At 38.3% G+C, this 15000-nt stretch overlaps 1 protein-coding gene across 1 annotated transcript in view; it reads left to right on the forward strand.

Annotated features, from left to right (window-relative positions):
• Positions 1–672: 672 nt before the first annotated feature.
• Positions 673–15000, forward strand: part of LOC115226898 (allene oxide synthase-lipoxygenase protein-like) — a 15264-nt gene continuing 936 nt past the window's right edge. The window contains exons 1-8 of the mRNA XM_029797880.2: positions 673–817; positions 5967–6084; positions 7365–7457; positions 10078–10138; positions 11765–11870; positions 13050–13135; positions 13307–13489; positions 13934–14097. Coding sequence (XP_029653740.2) covers positions 688–817; positions 5967–6084; positions 7365–7457; positions 10078–10138; positions 11765–11870; positions 13050–13135; positions 13307–13489; positions 13934–14097 — 941 coding nt within the window. The 5' untranslated portion in view covers positions 673–687. The remainder of the gene's footprint in view (positions 818–5966; positions 6085–7364; positions 7458–10077; positions 10139–11764; positions 11871–13049; positions 13136–13306; positions 13490–13933; positions 14098–15000) is intronic.

The raw sequence follows: 15000 nt of genomic DNA on the forward strand, positions 1-15000 counted from the left end.
CTGTCATTGAATACCAGAAGCACGAACACGAGGAACAGTAGTGAATCGTTTTCAACAAACTATTCATCAAATGTAAACATAGCAGGCTGGATACTGTGGGTTTGAGACAGACGAGAAAAAGAATCATCATCAGCATCATCATCATCACCATCATCATCATTGTCGTCGTCGTCGTCGTTTAGCGTCCGCTTTCCATGGGTTGGACGATTTGACTGAGGGCTGGCAAACCAGATGGCTGCACAGAGGCTCCAATCTTGATCTGGCAGAGTTTCTACAGCTGGATGCCCTTCCTAACGCCAACAACTCCGAGAGTGTAGTGGGTGCTTTTACGTGCCACCGGCACGAGAGCCAGTCAGGCGGTGCTGGCAACGGCCACACTCAAATGTATGTTTTTTACGTGCCACCTGCACAGGAGCCAGTCCAGCGGCACTGGCAACGAAAGTGTGTGCGTGTGTGTGTGTGTATGAGTCTTTGTGGGCATGTATGCGCGTACAGACGCGCGCATGTGTGTGTGTGTGTAAGTATGTCAGTTTATATATGCGTTGACAAATGTCCATTCTCTCATCTGGTCTAAACCTCTCACCTATTCCTTAATGCTTGTTCTCAAAGCCACTGCCCTGACCTCCTCTCGCCTGCCATATTTCTATGTCCTCCGCTTAATTCCATTTCTTTCTCTGCATATTTCCTATGAAACTCTTCCAATGTTTTATTTCCCTTCAGGTCTTCCTTCCTACTGATGACTCGGGCGTTTGGACCCTGGCTAAAATGTGGTATAACCTGGCGGATTCCAGCTACCATCAATCTGTTGTGCACCTAGGTATTATTATTATTATTATTATTATTATTATTATTACCATTATTTTTTATTCCATCGAGGTCGACTTTTCCTTTCGTCCTTTCGGGATCGATAAATCAAGTACCAGTTACGTACTGGTGGCGGTGGCGGTGTGGTGGTGGTGGTGGCGGCGAGGGGGCGATGGTAGTGGGCATGGCGGTGGCAGTGGTGGCGTCATCGGCGGTGGTGGTGGTGGTGGCGGTGGTGGCGTCATCGGCGGTGGTTGTAGTGGTGGTGGTGTTGGTGGAGGTGGTGGTGGTGGTGGTGGTGATGGTGGTGGTGGTTGTGGTGGTGGTGGTGGTAGTTGTGGTGGCGGTGGTGGTATTTGTGGTGGTGGTGGTGGTGGTGGTAGTTGTGTGGTGGTGGTGGTGGTGGTGGTAGTGTTGATGCTGATTTTGTTGCGTATAATTTTGATATCATTCATTGTTTGAGAAATACACCAACGACGCACCGAAAGTTTAATCGAAGCGACCCACCACATACGAAAGATGCTATGATCACGGCGGTTATTCTTTTTATAACCATTGGAGAAACAACAAAACAGAGATTTGATATTCACTTGAGCCCACCGTTCTATTTTTCATGCACACATATTTATAGCTGTGTGGAGGCGCAATGGCCCTGTGGTTAGGGCAGCGGAATCGCGGTCATAGGATCGCGGTTTCGATTCCCAGACCGGGCGTTGTGAGTGTTTATTGAACGAAAACACCTAAAAGCTCCACGAGGTTTCCGGCAGGGATGGTGGTGATCCCTGCTATACTCTTTCACCCAACTTTCTCTCACTCTTACTTCCTGTTTCTGTTTGTACCTGTATTTCAAAGGGTCGGCCTTGTCACTCTCTGTGTCACGCTGAATATCCCCGAGAACTACGTTAAGGGTGCACGTGTCTGTGGAGTGCTCAGCCACTTACACGTTAATTTCACGAGCAGGCTGTTCCGTTAATCGAATCAACCGGAACCTCGTCGTCGTAACCGACGGAGTGCTCCAGCAGGGGATGTGGCGATCCCTGCTGTACTCTTTCACCACAAACTTTCTCTCACTCTTCTTTCCTGTTTCTGTTGTACCTGTATTTCAAGGGGCCGGCCTTGTCACTCTCTGTGTCACGCTGAATATCCCCGAGAACTACGTTAAGGGTGCACGTGTCTGTGGAGTGCTCAGCCACTTACACGTTAATTTCACGAGCAGGCTGTTCCGTTAATCGAATCAACCGGAACCCTCGTCGTCGTAACCGACGGAGTGCTCCAGCAGGGGATGGTGGCGATCCCTGCTGTACTCTTTCACCACAACTTTCTCTCACTCTTACTTCCTGTTTCTGTTGTACCTGTATTTCAAGGGGCCGGCTTGTCACTCTCTGTGTCACGCTGAATATCCCCGAGACTACGTTAAGGGTGCACGTGTCTGTGGAGTGCTCAGCCCTTACACGTTAATTTCACGAGCAAGGCTGTTTTTCCGTTAATCGAATCACCGGAACCCTCGTCGTCGTACCGACGGAGTGCTCCAGCAGGGAATGGTGGCGATCCCTGCTGTACTCTTTCACCACAACTTTCTCTCACTCTTACTTCCTGTTTCTGTTGTACCTGTATTTCAAGGGCCGGCCTTGTCACTCTCTGTGTCACGCTGAATATCCCCGAGAACTACGTTAAGGGGCACGTGTCTGTGGAGTGCTCAGCCACTTACACGTTAATTTCACGAGCAGGCTGTTCCGTTAATCGAATCAACCGGAACCCTCGTCGCGTAACCGACGGAGTGCTCCGGCAGGGATGGTGGCGATCCCTGTGCTGTACTCTTTCACCACAACTTTCTCTCACTCTTACTTCCTGTTTCTGTTGTACCTGTATTTCAGGGGCCGGCCTTTCACTCTCTGTGTCACGCTGAATATCCCCGAGAACTACGTTAAGGGTGCACGTGTCTGTGGAGTGCTCAGCCACTTACACGTTAATTTCACGAGCAGGCTGTTCCGTTGATTCGGATCAACCGGAACCCTCATCGTCGTAACCGACGGAGTGCTTCCATCCACCATTTATAGCTACGTAAATTTAATTTCCAAGTTAGAGGGCCGTAACTCGTAAATATAGATGATGTTTGTCATCTCCAACATGAAGCTAGAGTTATTCCCCTTGCGGACGAAGTTATCTGCGAACGAAAAATTGTCTTATAGCAAAGATCATACGTAGCTAATTGGTCTTAAATACGGCGAGAAGTGTTTTAGACTCGATGGAATTTCACCATTGAACTTCGTTTTCGATGGCAATATTAAGTAGCAGTAGCAGTAGTACCGCTTTCTACTTGTACCACAAGGTACGAGATATAAATGGCATGAGCGACCAAGACAAAATTTGCACATACAGGAGACTAAAAACTGGAAGAAACATCACTAGGCATCTTCATATTGCTATATACATACACATATATATATATATATATATATATATATATATATATATGTGTGTGTGTGGTTGTGTGTGTGTGTGTGTGTGTGTGTGTGTGTGTGGTGTGTGTATGTATGTATGTATTATATATATATAATATGTATGTATGTATATATATATATTTATATATTTCAACAATTGAGGGTAAAATTAATTAATTATAATCAGTTTCACCAAGTGTCAGTTAAGGGAAAAGGGAACCATTATAGGCGAATTCAAAATATTACATTATATATAGGGCCTTAGTAAAATAAATTACTTTGCCACATACTGACTCATTAGAATAGCAGCTAAAGAATTCTTCAGCTATTCTAATACTTAAAGAAGATCTCTCTCAGATAGTGTTTGCCTAAACTAACTCACAAAAGTATGGGGGGAAAAACATTAAAAAATCAAGTGCAAAGGTTATTTGAGAACGTACGTTTCTAGATTAGTCAATTCGACATTTCTTTCTTCAGCTCAGAATTCCTTGAATCGATTTGGGAACACTTAAAGTCGGGAGCATACCCTTTCGGCTTCTAATCACCTATAGAATTCTGCTCGAACTAAAAGTGCTATCAAATTCGAATATGCAAGCGAAGAATTTCTTTCTGCTCTCCCCTTTCCACCAGCGTGGGTTAAAATTGACAAACACCATGTATTAACAGTGAAAACCGCAGAATTTAGCAAGGAGAGATGAATTATAATTTCAACAATTGAGGGTAAAATTAATTAATTATTAATCAGTTTCACCAAGTGTTCAGTATGTAAAGGGACCATTATAGGCGAATTCAAAATATTACATTATATATAAGGTGATTAGAAGTCGAAAGGGTATGCTCCCGACTTTAAGTGTTCCCAAATCCGATTCAAGGAATTCTGAGCTGAAGAAAGAAATGTCGAATTGACTAATCTAGAAACGTACGTTCTCAGATAACCTTTGCACTTGATTTTTTAATGTTTTTTCCCCCATACTTTTGTGAGTTAGTTTAGGCAAACACTATCTGAGAGAGATCTTCTTTAAGTATTAGAATAGCTGAAGAAATTTCTTTAGCTGCTATTTCTAATGAGTTCAGTATTGGCAAAGTATTTATTTTACTAAGCCTTATATATAATGTAATATTTGAATTCGCCTATAATGGTCCCCTTACATACTGAACACTTGGTGAAACTGATTAATAATTAATTAATTTACCACCCTCAATTGTTGAAATTATAATTCATCTCTCTTTGCTAAATTCTGCGGTTTTCACTGTTAATACCTGGTGTTTGTCAATTTTAACCCCGCTGGTGGAAAGGGGAGACGAACTTCTTCGCTTGCATATTCGAATTTGATAGCACTTTTAGTTCGAGCAGATTCTATAGGTGATTAGAAGCCGAAAGGGTATGCTCCCGACTTTAAGTGTTCCCAAATCCGATTCAAGGAATTCTGAGCTGAAGAAAGAAATGTCGAATTGACTAATCTAGAAACGTACGTTCTCAAATAACCTTTGCACTTGATTTTTTATGTTTTTCCCCCATACTTTTGTGAGTTAGTTTAGGCAAATACTATCTGAGAGAGATCTTCTTTAAGTATTAGAAATAGCTGAAGAAATTTCTTTAGCTGCTATTTCTAATGAGTTCAGTATGTGGCAAAGTAATTTATTTTACTAAGCCCTTATATATAATGTTATATATTTATATATATATTTATATATATATGTGTGTGTGTGTGTGTGTGTGTGTGTGTGTGTGTGTGTGTATGTATGTATATATATATATATATGTATGTATGTATGTATATATATATATTTATATATATATATGTGTGTGTGTGTGTGTGTGTATGTATGTATATATATATATATATATATATTATGTATATGTGTGTGTGTATGTATATATATATATATATATATAAATGTGTGTGTGTGTGTGTATGTATGTATGTATGTGTTCTTGAGCAAGACACTTTATTTCACGTTGCTCCAGTTCACTCAGCTGTAGAAATGAGTTGCGACGTCACTGGTGCCAAACTGTATCAGCCCCTTTGCCTTTCCCTTGGATAACACTGGTGGCGAGGGAAGGCCGGTATGCATGGGCGACTGATGGTCTTCCATAAACAACCATGCCCAGACTTGTGACTAGGAGGGTAACTTTCTAGGTGCAATCCCATGGTCAGTGTCGTGACCGACGGGGGTCCCGGATCCCGGATATATAATATATATATATATATATATAATATATATATATATATTATATATATATATATATATATATATTTATATATTATATATATATATATAATACATATATATATATATATATATATACATATGGCAAATGAAAGACGGAAGATGGAATATAAGAGAATTTATTATAATAAATTCTTGTATATTCCATCTTACGTCTTGCATACATATACACACACCACAAACACCACACACACACACACACACACACACATATATATATATATATATATATGATATATATATATAATATATATATATATATATATATACATGCATACATACATGCATATATATGTGTGTGTATGTGTACGTGTGTGTGTGGGTGTATCAGTTAACAACAAAATGGAAAAAAGGGAAACATTTTCTTGTTCCTATCATCAACAATGAAATGTATAAACGATTGATATCACACCGCCAACAACAGCACTTCCCCTCCAACAGCAAAGCAATAAAATTCATTAAAACCCTTTAAACGAATATATTTTGCAGGTTTAACTCGTTTACTGATGCAAATGGTTGTCCTTGCCCTACACAGAAACATATCTGTGTCGCATCCAGTCTACAAGATTTTGGCACCTCACACACTTTACCTTTTGGCCATCAACGAGTGAGTTCTGTTTTTGTATTTGATTTTTGTCTTTATTTTCTTTTGTCTTTCTGGCATTTTTTTCTCTTGTAATAGCAAGAGAGAACCTCTAATTTCCAGTCGCATTCTTCACAATTTGCCAACAATAAAAATTAAGGAAACAAATTTTTAAGTAGTAATATAAATGTTTGGTAAGATCAGTTGCTGTAAGGAGTTATGAAATATTTTTCAGATTGCCAAAAGTGCTAAAATGCATAGCCAAATCTTGCTCAGATTATATCTTACGTGTCTTAAATATATGAAAGACAAACTAGATGAAGTTATCCTTGAGGTACTTTCTGTCTGTATGCTATACCTAGGGACAATGGTGGTCATAGAACGCCATGTCAAAATCTGAGAGTTCAAACTTGGCCTTGGAGAAACAGAAAAGTGATTACACGTAGAGACTCCTCAAACACACGGCCGAATAAATTTTAATATAAGGAAACTCGTTCATGTGACATCAAGGCATGACCAATCTATAGCGAGTTTCTGTTATATTTTATCAAACATCATATATATATATATATATATTATATATATATATATATATTATATATATGTATAACGGGAAGGTTTACGAAAATAAACAAAAGCGAAGGCAGGTAGAGTACAAACAAACAAATGTATTAGTATGGGCGCTCAGGAACAGAAATAAAACAAGTCTTTTACGTTTCGAGCCTACGCTCTTCGACAGAAAGATACACAGAAAAGAAACAAGGAGAGAAAAAAAATGCGTGTAGGAGCTAACGATCCAACATGGCGTTCTGATTTCAGGCAGAAGTCAGATATCAGAGGTCACACGTTAGACGCTAGAGGGATAGTAGGGGATATATATATATATATATATATATACACCGCTTTGAATTTTGGCGCTCGCTGTTCAACGGTTATTTTTCCTCCAAGAACCAGTGGGAAGCAAGCTAACTCTTTAACCCGGATTAATTTGTGAATTCCCCTGAAGAGGAACGAAACCTTATTGGTTAAATTTCGAAGTCATATGATAGGATCAAGTTACTTAATTCATCGAGTTTTATCTCGCTGGAAAAAGATGTTGTGGCTTGCTACTCGTAGTCCCTTTGGAAACTTCATGAGGTTGGCGATTTTGTGTGAGTACTGGAGTTATATTTCTAGCAATTGTAGATGCTGCTTTGCACCCTTATTCACGTATTCTACCTTTTTTGTCTTTATTTGCTTTAGCCACCTATTTTTTTATTCCTTTTTTAAAATTTTTTTTTATTCCTTTGATTTTATTTTTCCAGTTTTGCATTTGAAAAACTAGTATCGACTGAAGGTTTGGTCGATAAAGTAATGGCGATTGGACGAGATGGAATGTACGAACTTATCCATAACAGGTATGTTATAAACGCAAATTATCCTGTGTCACCTGTGTCGTTGATGAGGTTCAACAGATAGGTGTGAACATAGGTGTATTCAATAAGCAATAGGAAGCGCCCAGTCGCATGCTCTTACGTGAGAGTTGAGTCCAGTTTGTCTAAGCTTGGACTGTCATGTAATCACTCCGTGGCTGTTTCTTTCTTTTCTGGTAATCTATGTATAGGTCTGTGTGTGTGGTGGGGGGTGTCTCTCTCTGAATATCTGCATGTTTTTTCTGTGTGCGTATATATCTACTATCTACTATTATATCTAATTTCCTTTGGATATACACGTTTTATATGCATCCGTACTGACTTTCTCATTTGTAATGCTTTTATTATACATATACATACATATATATATATGTATAATATATATATATATATAATATATACATATTATATATATAATACATATATATACATATATATATATACATATACATATATATATATGCATTATATATATATATATTATAATATATATCTATATATATATACATACATACATCATACATACATACATACATACATGCATACATATATAAAAGGAAGTATGTATTCTTATATGTATAAACTATTATATTTATTATTACTATACGAGGGGCGTTTCAATAAGTAATGCCTCTGACCCACTTGCCTTTGTTTGATCTAGCTGAAATTTTGCATGTGCACTTATTGATATTTCTATAGATTAAGTGGCAAATTATAGCTCCGAACTAATTGTGGTTTCTGATTTACAGGTGTTTGAAATGAGTCCAAGTGGGAAATGGAGCATGTTTGAGTGTCGAGCAGTGATCCGGTTTTTGTATTTGAAATGACGCACACCACAGGAGACTTTTAAGAAATGAAAGTAACTTATGGTGATGATGCCCCATCATGACCTTGTAAAACGCTGGCATCGTGAATTCAAACATGGTCGGAACTCTGTGGAAACAGCTCCCAGATCTGGTCGCACCCCTTCTGCCATTGATGAGGCATCGTCCGTCAAGTTGAGGCTGCCATTTTGGAAGATCGACGCATAACTATTCGCCAAATAGCCCATGAGGTCAAGATTAGTACCGGGTCTGTGGAAACTATCATTCATACCATTTGCATATGCAAAAGGTGTCTGCCAGATGGATTTCCAGGTTGCTCACACTTTTCCAGAAGCAAAACGCAAGAATTCCAGAAGCAAGAATTTAGGGATGTGCCAAGAAGATGAGTCAAAATTTTTCAAAAGACTGATTACACAGGATGAGATTGGGTCCATCACTATGATCCAGAGACCCAAGCCCAGTCAATGCAGTGGAAGCACCATGACTCAGCTCCTCCAAAGAAGGCAAGGGTGCAGCCCTCCGCGGCAAGGTCATGCTCACAGTCTTCTGGGACCAGGACGGAGTAGTGATGACAGATTTCCTGGCAAGGGTACCACAATTACAGGAGCCTATCATGTTTCACTTTTGAGGAAATTAAGAGAAGCTATCGAAACCAAGAGGCGGGGCAAGATCAGCAAAGGCATCCTCGTCCTGCAGGACAACGCTCCGGTCCAGAACTCGCGTGTCGCCAGATCAGAAGCACAGGCGTGCGGCTATGAACTCTTCCCCCATCCCCCTACTCTCCCTGACCTTGCACACCCTCTATTTCACCTCTTCCCAGCCATGAAGTTATTTTGAAAGGAAAGTGTTTCCCAGATGATGCAGCCTTGATTTCTGAAGTCACGTCGTGGTTGGAGACCAAGCTGGGTTCTTCTACGAAAACGGTCTCCAGAACTGCATCAAACGATGGGAGAAATGCGTACCTCTGGGTTGTTCCTATGTGGAAAAAGACTAATACCTGTGCCAAGTTTCGTTGCTCTACTGCTATGGGAAGTGGGTCAGGGGCATTACTTATTGAACGCCCCTCGTAAATGATATTCAAATAGTATGTATATGTGTGTGTGTGTGTGTGTGGTGTGTGTGTGTGTGTGTGTGTGTGTGTATATGTATGTATGTATGTATGTATATGAATATATATATTAGGTTGGTGCATAATTATTGCGGCTTTTTTCAATAAATTTTATTCTACAAAAACAATAACAACATTTAACAAAAACATATTTAAATGCTTATTCCGGACCATATTCACCATCTACTTCAATTTCTGCTTGGCATTTTGTGTAATTTTTGGGGGTGAATAGCATTTATTGAAAAAAAAGCCGCAGTAATTATACACCAGTCTAATATATATATATATATATATATATATATATATATATATATATATATATATATATATATACCGGAGTAAACACATAAATGTGAAACAAGGTGGAAAAAAAGAGTACTCAAATACCAGTGGTAGAGTAATATGCTTTATTTAAAGCAGCAGAAAATTCCATAAAACCTGTTACTCTGAGTTTCGCAAAAACTGTCCGACGAACGGCAACGCGAAACTCAGAGTAACAGGTTTTGTGGAATTTTCTGCTGCTTTAATGAAGTATATAATATATATATATATATATATATATATATATATATATATATATATATATAATAATAATAATAATAATAATAATAATAAAAATTATAATAATAATAATATATGTATATATATATATATATATGATATATCCTTATAGTTCACACGAATGGAACTTTTCAAGTGACGGACATCCAGCTACTGATTTTGAAAACCGAAAAGTAAGCCTTTCTCTTTTTCTTGATTTCTCAGAGTTCTAATTTCAAATCCTGCGGTTCCAACTATAAATTTATGTTCACAGTTTCGATGTTAGTAAAGAATTGCTAGTTTAGATTAGATAAATGGAATTACTAGAACCAGAGCGAAGTGGCTTTCAGTATTTCTTCTGAGTCTTTGTATCCGGACAACAACACCTGAAACGGCTGTCATTCCAACATCTCTCGGCCTTGTCTTGCCTTTTGGACGGCATCGGTGGCGGGAGATGAGAGACTTGCATACGTGAATATCTGTGTAGTCTTGCATTAAAATAAAAATATTTGCCCAAGTCTGTGACAGAAGACTTCCAGTTTCAGAAACATAATATCACATGACATTGGGTGGCTACTGTTATGATATATTTTAATAATGAACCGGAGATTACTGGAAAGAAATGTATTTCTCATCGGGCATTTTCTGATTGCTTCGTTTCTTACCAGTTCTTTTAAGAAATTTTTCCACAACGCAGTATTTTTTTTTTCTTGTAGGTAATAGATTTTATCCATTAAATGTATTTTTCTTGGAATTTTCTTGAAAACCCCTCACCTGGTAACTTTTTTCTTTTGGAGAAAGCGTTTCATTTTCAGACGAATATTTTTATGGCTTTTTTCTATAATTGAAAATCTCATCTGATGTATCCGGGTTTCCAATAGAAGGTTCATACTCATAGTTATCTCCTGAGTTCGACATCTGGCGTAATTTGTAAAAGAAAGAAAAAACAGAAAATGAAAACGAGAAATGCCGAGAATTGATGTATAACGATATCTGTGACAGGTTTTGAAATTATATGCTTTGGACGAGTTTACTTGTTACACTCTGAAAAAGACAAATAAGTGAAGACAATTCGTCTTTGCCGGGTAAGGGGTTAAACAATTCATCAACAATGGTAATATAGTCAACACGTAAGGCGGCGAACAGGCAGAATCGTTAGCACGCCGGACGAAAGGCGTAGCCGTATTTCGTCTGCCGTTACGTTCAGAGTTCAAATTCCGCCGAGGTCGACTTTGCCTTTCATCCCTTCGGGGTCGATAAATTAAGTACCAGTTACGCACTGGGGTCGATTTAAGTCGACTTAGTCCGTGTATCTGTCCTTGCTTGTCCTCTCTGTGTTGTGGGTAGTAAAGAAATAGAAATAGGTATTTCGTCTGCCGTTATGTTCTGAGTTCAAATTCCGCCGAGGTCGACTTTGCCTTTCATCCTTTCGGAGTCGATAAATTAAATACCAGTTACGCACTGGGATCGATATAATCGACTTAATCCGTTTGTCTGTCCTTCTTTGTCCCCTCTATGTTTAGCCCCTTGTGGGCAATAAAGAAATAAGAATCGATAGCCCACCGGGCGAAATGCTTAGTGGTATTTCGTCTGTCTTTGCGTTCTGTGTTTAAATTCCGCCGAGGTCGACTTTTCCTTTCATCCTTTCGGAGTCGATAAATAAAGTACTAGTTGCGTACTGGGGTTAATCCAATCGACTGCCCCACCCACCCAACAAAATTTTGAGCTTTATGCCTGGAGTAGAAAAGAATATAAGCAACACGTTTCTCTGGCGCAACTCAGTTTCGTTGAGAACATATTCCTCTGCTTTCTAATTTCAGGTTGACGACCCGAAAGTTTTACCCAAATACTATTTCAGAGATGATTCGCTTGTATTGTACAACGCAATACATAAGTATGTCTCAAGCTACATAGATATCTACTATGGTAATTATATCGGTTTGGTTTATTTCTTTTATGTTATATGTATTACTAGCAGAGTTACCCAGCGTTGCCCGAGTTACATACAATTGAAGAATTAGACTTTTCTGTTATATTTTCTGTAATGAACTGGAATACCTATGTTTCGAATTTCATCAAAATTGCAGATGAGGGTTATTTCCCTCTTTATACACCCTGAAAAAAATTGTAATCGTGCCACATGTATCCCATACTAATGATTGTTATGCGCATATTCCAAAATTCCAGTCTCATAGAACCTGTTGAAAGGATTTTGCTCCTGAAAAATGGAGGTGATGGAGCTCTAAAATGTGAGAGTTAAGGCCCCTGTTGGGGTGGGCATCTTAATGTGAACCAGAGAAGTTGAATTGTTGAGAATCTTTTTAACTTGGGTCTTATATCTTTGAGAAAACTTGTAAAGAAGACGTGCCACACGGAATAAATACCAGAAGTCAGTACACAATCGCAGCATACATAGCGTCCTGTTGATAAGGCGGTGAGCTGGCAGAAACGTTAGCACGCCTGGCGGTATTTCGTCAGTCTTTACGTTGTGAGTTCAATTTCCGCGGATGTCAACTTTTCCTTTCATCCTTTCGGGATCAATTAAATAAGTACCAGTTACGCACTGGGATCGATATAATCGACTTAATCCGTCTGTCTGTCCTTGTTTGTCCCCTCTGTGTTTAGCCCCTTGTGGGTAGTAAAGAAATAAGTATTTCATCTGTCTTTACGTTCTGAGTTCAAATTCCGCCGAGGTCAACTTTGCCTTTCACTCTTTCGGGATCGATTAAATAAGTACCAGCTACGCACTGGGGTCGATATAATCGACCTAATCCGTTCGTCTGTCCTTGTTTGTCCTCTGTGTTTAGCCCCTTGTGGGTAGTAAAGAAATAGAAATAGATATATAGGGAGCGGCAGAAAGCAACTTACTGCCACGTTGGGGACAGAACACGTGACGCAAGAGCAGCAGATGAATCCATTTCTTTTCTTTTTATCGATTTAGAAATTGAAAAACGAATTGAAGGAACGAGAATCTGTTACAGATGACCGCTTTTTTACTTTTAATTTGTTTTTGTTTTTTGGGGGGTTTTTTTGTCAAAACTGAAACCATACTATATTTGTACAGGACTTTTTCTAATTATATTTCTGTTTTAATTACAAATTCAGCTGATGAAAACGATGTAAATAATGACTGGGAGATACAAAACTGGATCGAAAGTTTAGCCGTAGGACACGAGAATGGAGGTTTAGAGGTAAATGATGTTTATAATTATTGGAGACTGGTTGTTGTTGTTGTTACTGTTGTTGTCCGTGAACTTGTATAAAATTAGGGTTCCTTATTTTTCTCAACATCCCTACGCCGGACCGTTCCACCTGTTAGTTCTATAAGTCAACACACCTTTATTATTACAACCTTTTTACAGGGTTTACCAATGAAAGATGGCAAAGGTCACGTGTCTTCAAAGGAAGAATTAAAAGAGATTCTAGCCATAATTATCTTCACCTGTAGCGTGACACATGCCGCTGTCAATTTCCTGCAGTATGAAGAATATGGTTTCCCTGCAAATTATCCAGCGACACTAAACACACCATTGTTAAAAGACAAAGTAAGTTTATTTTTCGTTTTTTTTTATAGAATAATATTTGATATAGCTTGTTAATGAGTGCTAGTGTGCGATAATAAAATATGCAATATGTGATAATATGATCATGTATTAATTTATAACATGTAATAACGTGTGATAATGCATTGCAACTTTAGGAATAATGCCTACGTAAAGTACTTTCAATACAGTAAAAATAAGAGGCCCCACAACAAACCACAGCACATACCCAAGGCTTACAGAGCTGCACCCGGTAGTGCAGTGAAAGCATGTGATAAAAAAATCCGAAACCTCATTCGTATCAGTATTAGTTTCCTAGCTAAATATCTAACGTCAATTATTTTAACAAAATGTGGTATTTTCAATTCCTTATTATTGATAGTTTGAATTAAAGATTGGTTTATTTTCCTCTTTCTTCTTTTCGTTTTCGCCATTTTACATCGATAGGATCCTAAAACGGAGAGCGATATCATTGCTGCTCTCCCTAATAAAGAAGAAACTTTCAACATGGTGACACTCACACGCATACTCAGTGAAAGAGCAACTAAGTCGTTGGGTAATTTTGAAACACAGTATATCTACGACCCGAAAGCAGTTGGCTGTGTCAAATGGTAAGTATAAATATTAAATTGTACGAAAATATATATACAAGGCCATGTGATATTAGGAGGCTCTCCAATACGTCATAATGTTGTGTTCATTAATATGTGATAACGTAATATGTGATAACAATGGTTAATGTGATGTGGTGTGAGAACGTGATATGATACGATAATGATAAAGTGAGTAAACATTTAATAACGTGGAAATGGTGTCATAATTTGTGATGGCATCATATGTGATACCATGTAATAATCTTTTCTACTCTAGGCACAAGGCTGGAAATTTGGGGGGAGGGGGCCAGTCGATTAGATCGACCCAAGTGTGCAACTGGTATTTCATTTATCGACCTCGAAAGGATGAGAGGCAAAATCGACCTCCTCGGAATTTGAACTCAGAACGTAAAGACAGACGTAATACTGCTAAGCATTTCGCCCTGCATGTTAACGTTTCTGCCAGCTCACCGCCGTAGATACATGAAATATATATGTGACATTGTGTAGCATATATGTGAAAATGCAAGAATATATTACGTAATAACATGTGAGATCAGTATTATCTGTTAATATCATATAATGTATGGTGTTAACGTGAGATGGTATGTGTTAATACGACATATAATATGTAATACTATGTGATAATCAATGATAATATACGGCAATGCAGTAATATGCGATTAATATACAATAGTATGCAATAAAGAAATAATGTTATATCTTAATATCTGCAAGTATTGGATAGCAGTATGTGATAAATTTCATAAAAAGAAATCGTATTATAACGTGGCAACATGTGATATGTCGTGTTATATGTCAATATGGATTAATACGTGATATAATGTGATAATGTGATAACATCTGATATAAATGACAACAGTATATTGTCATGTATACCATATAGAGTGTTCTTGTGCT

This window comes from Octopus sinensis, unplaced genomic scaffold, assembly GCF_006345805.1.
Source record: "Octopus sinensis unplaced genomic scaffold, ASM634580v1 Contig00369, whole genome shotgun sequence".
In the NCBI taxonomy this organism is placed as follows: domain Eukaryota; kingdom Metazoa; phylum Mollusca; class Cephalopoda; order Octopoda; family Octopodidae; genus Octopus; species Octopus sinensis.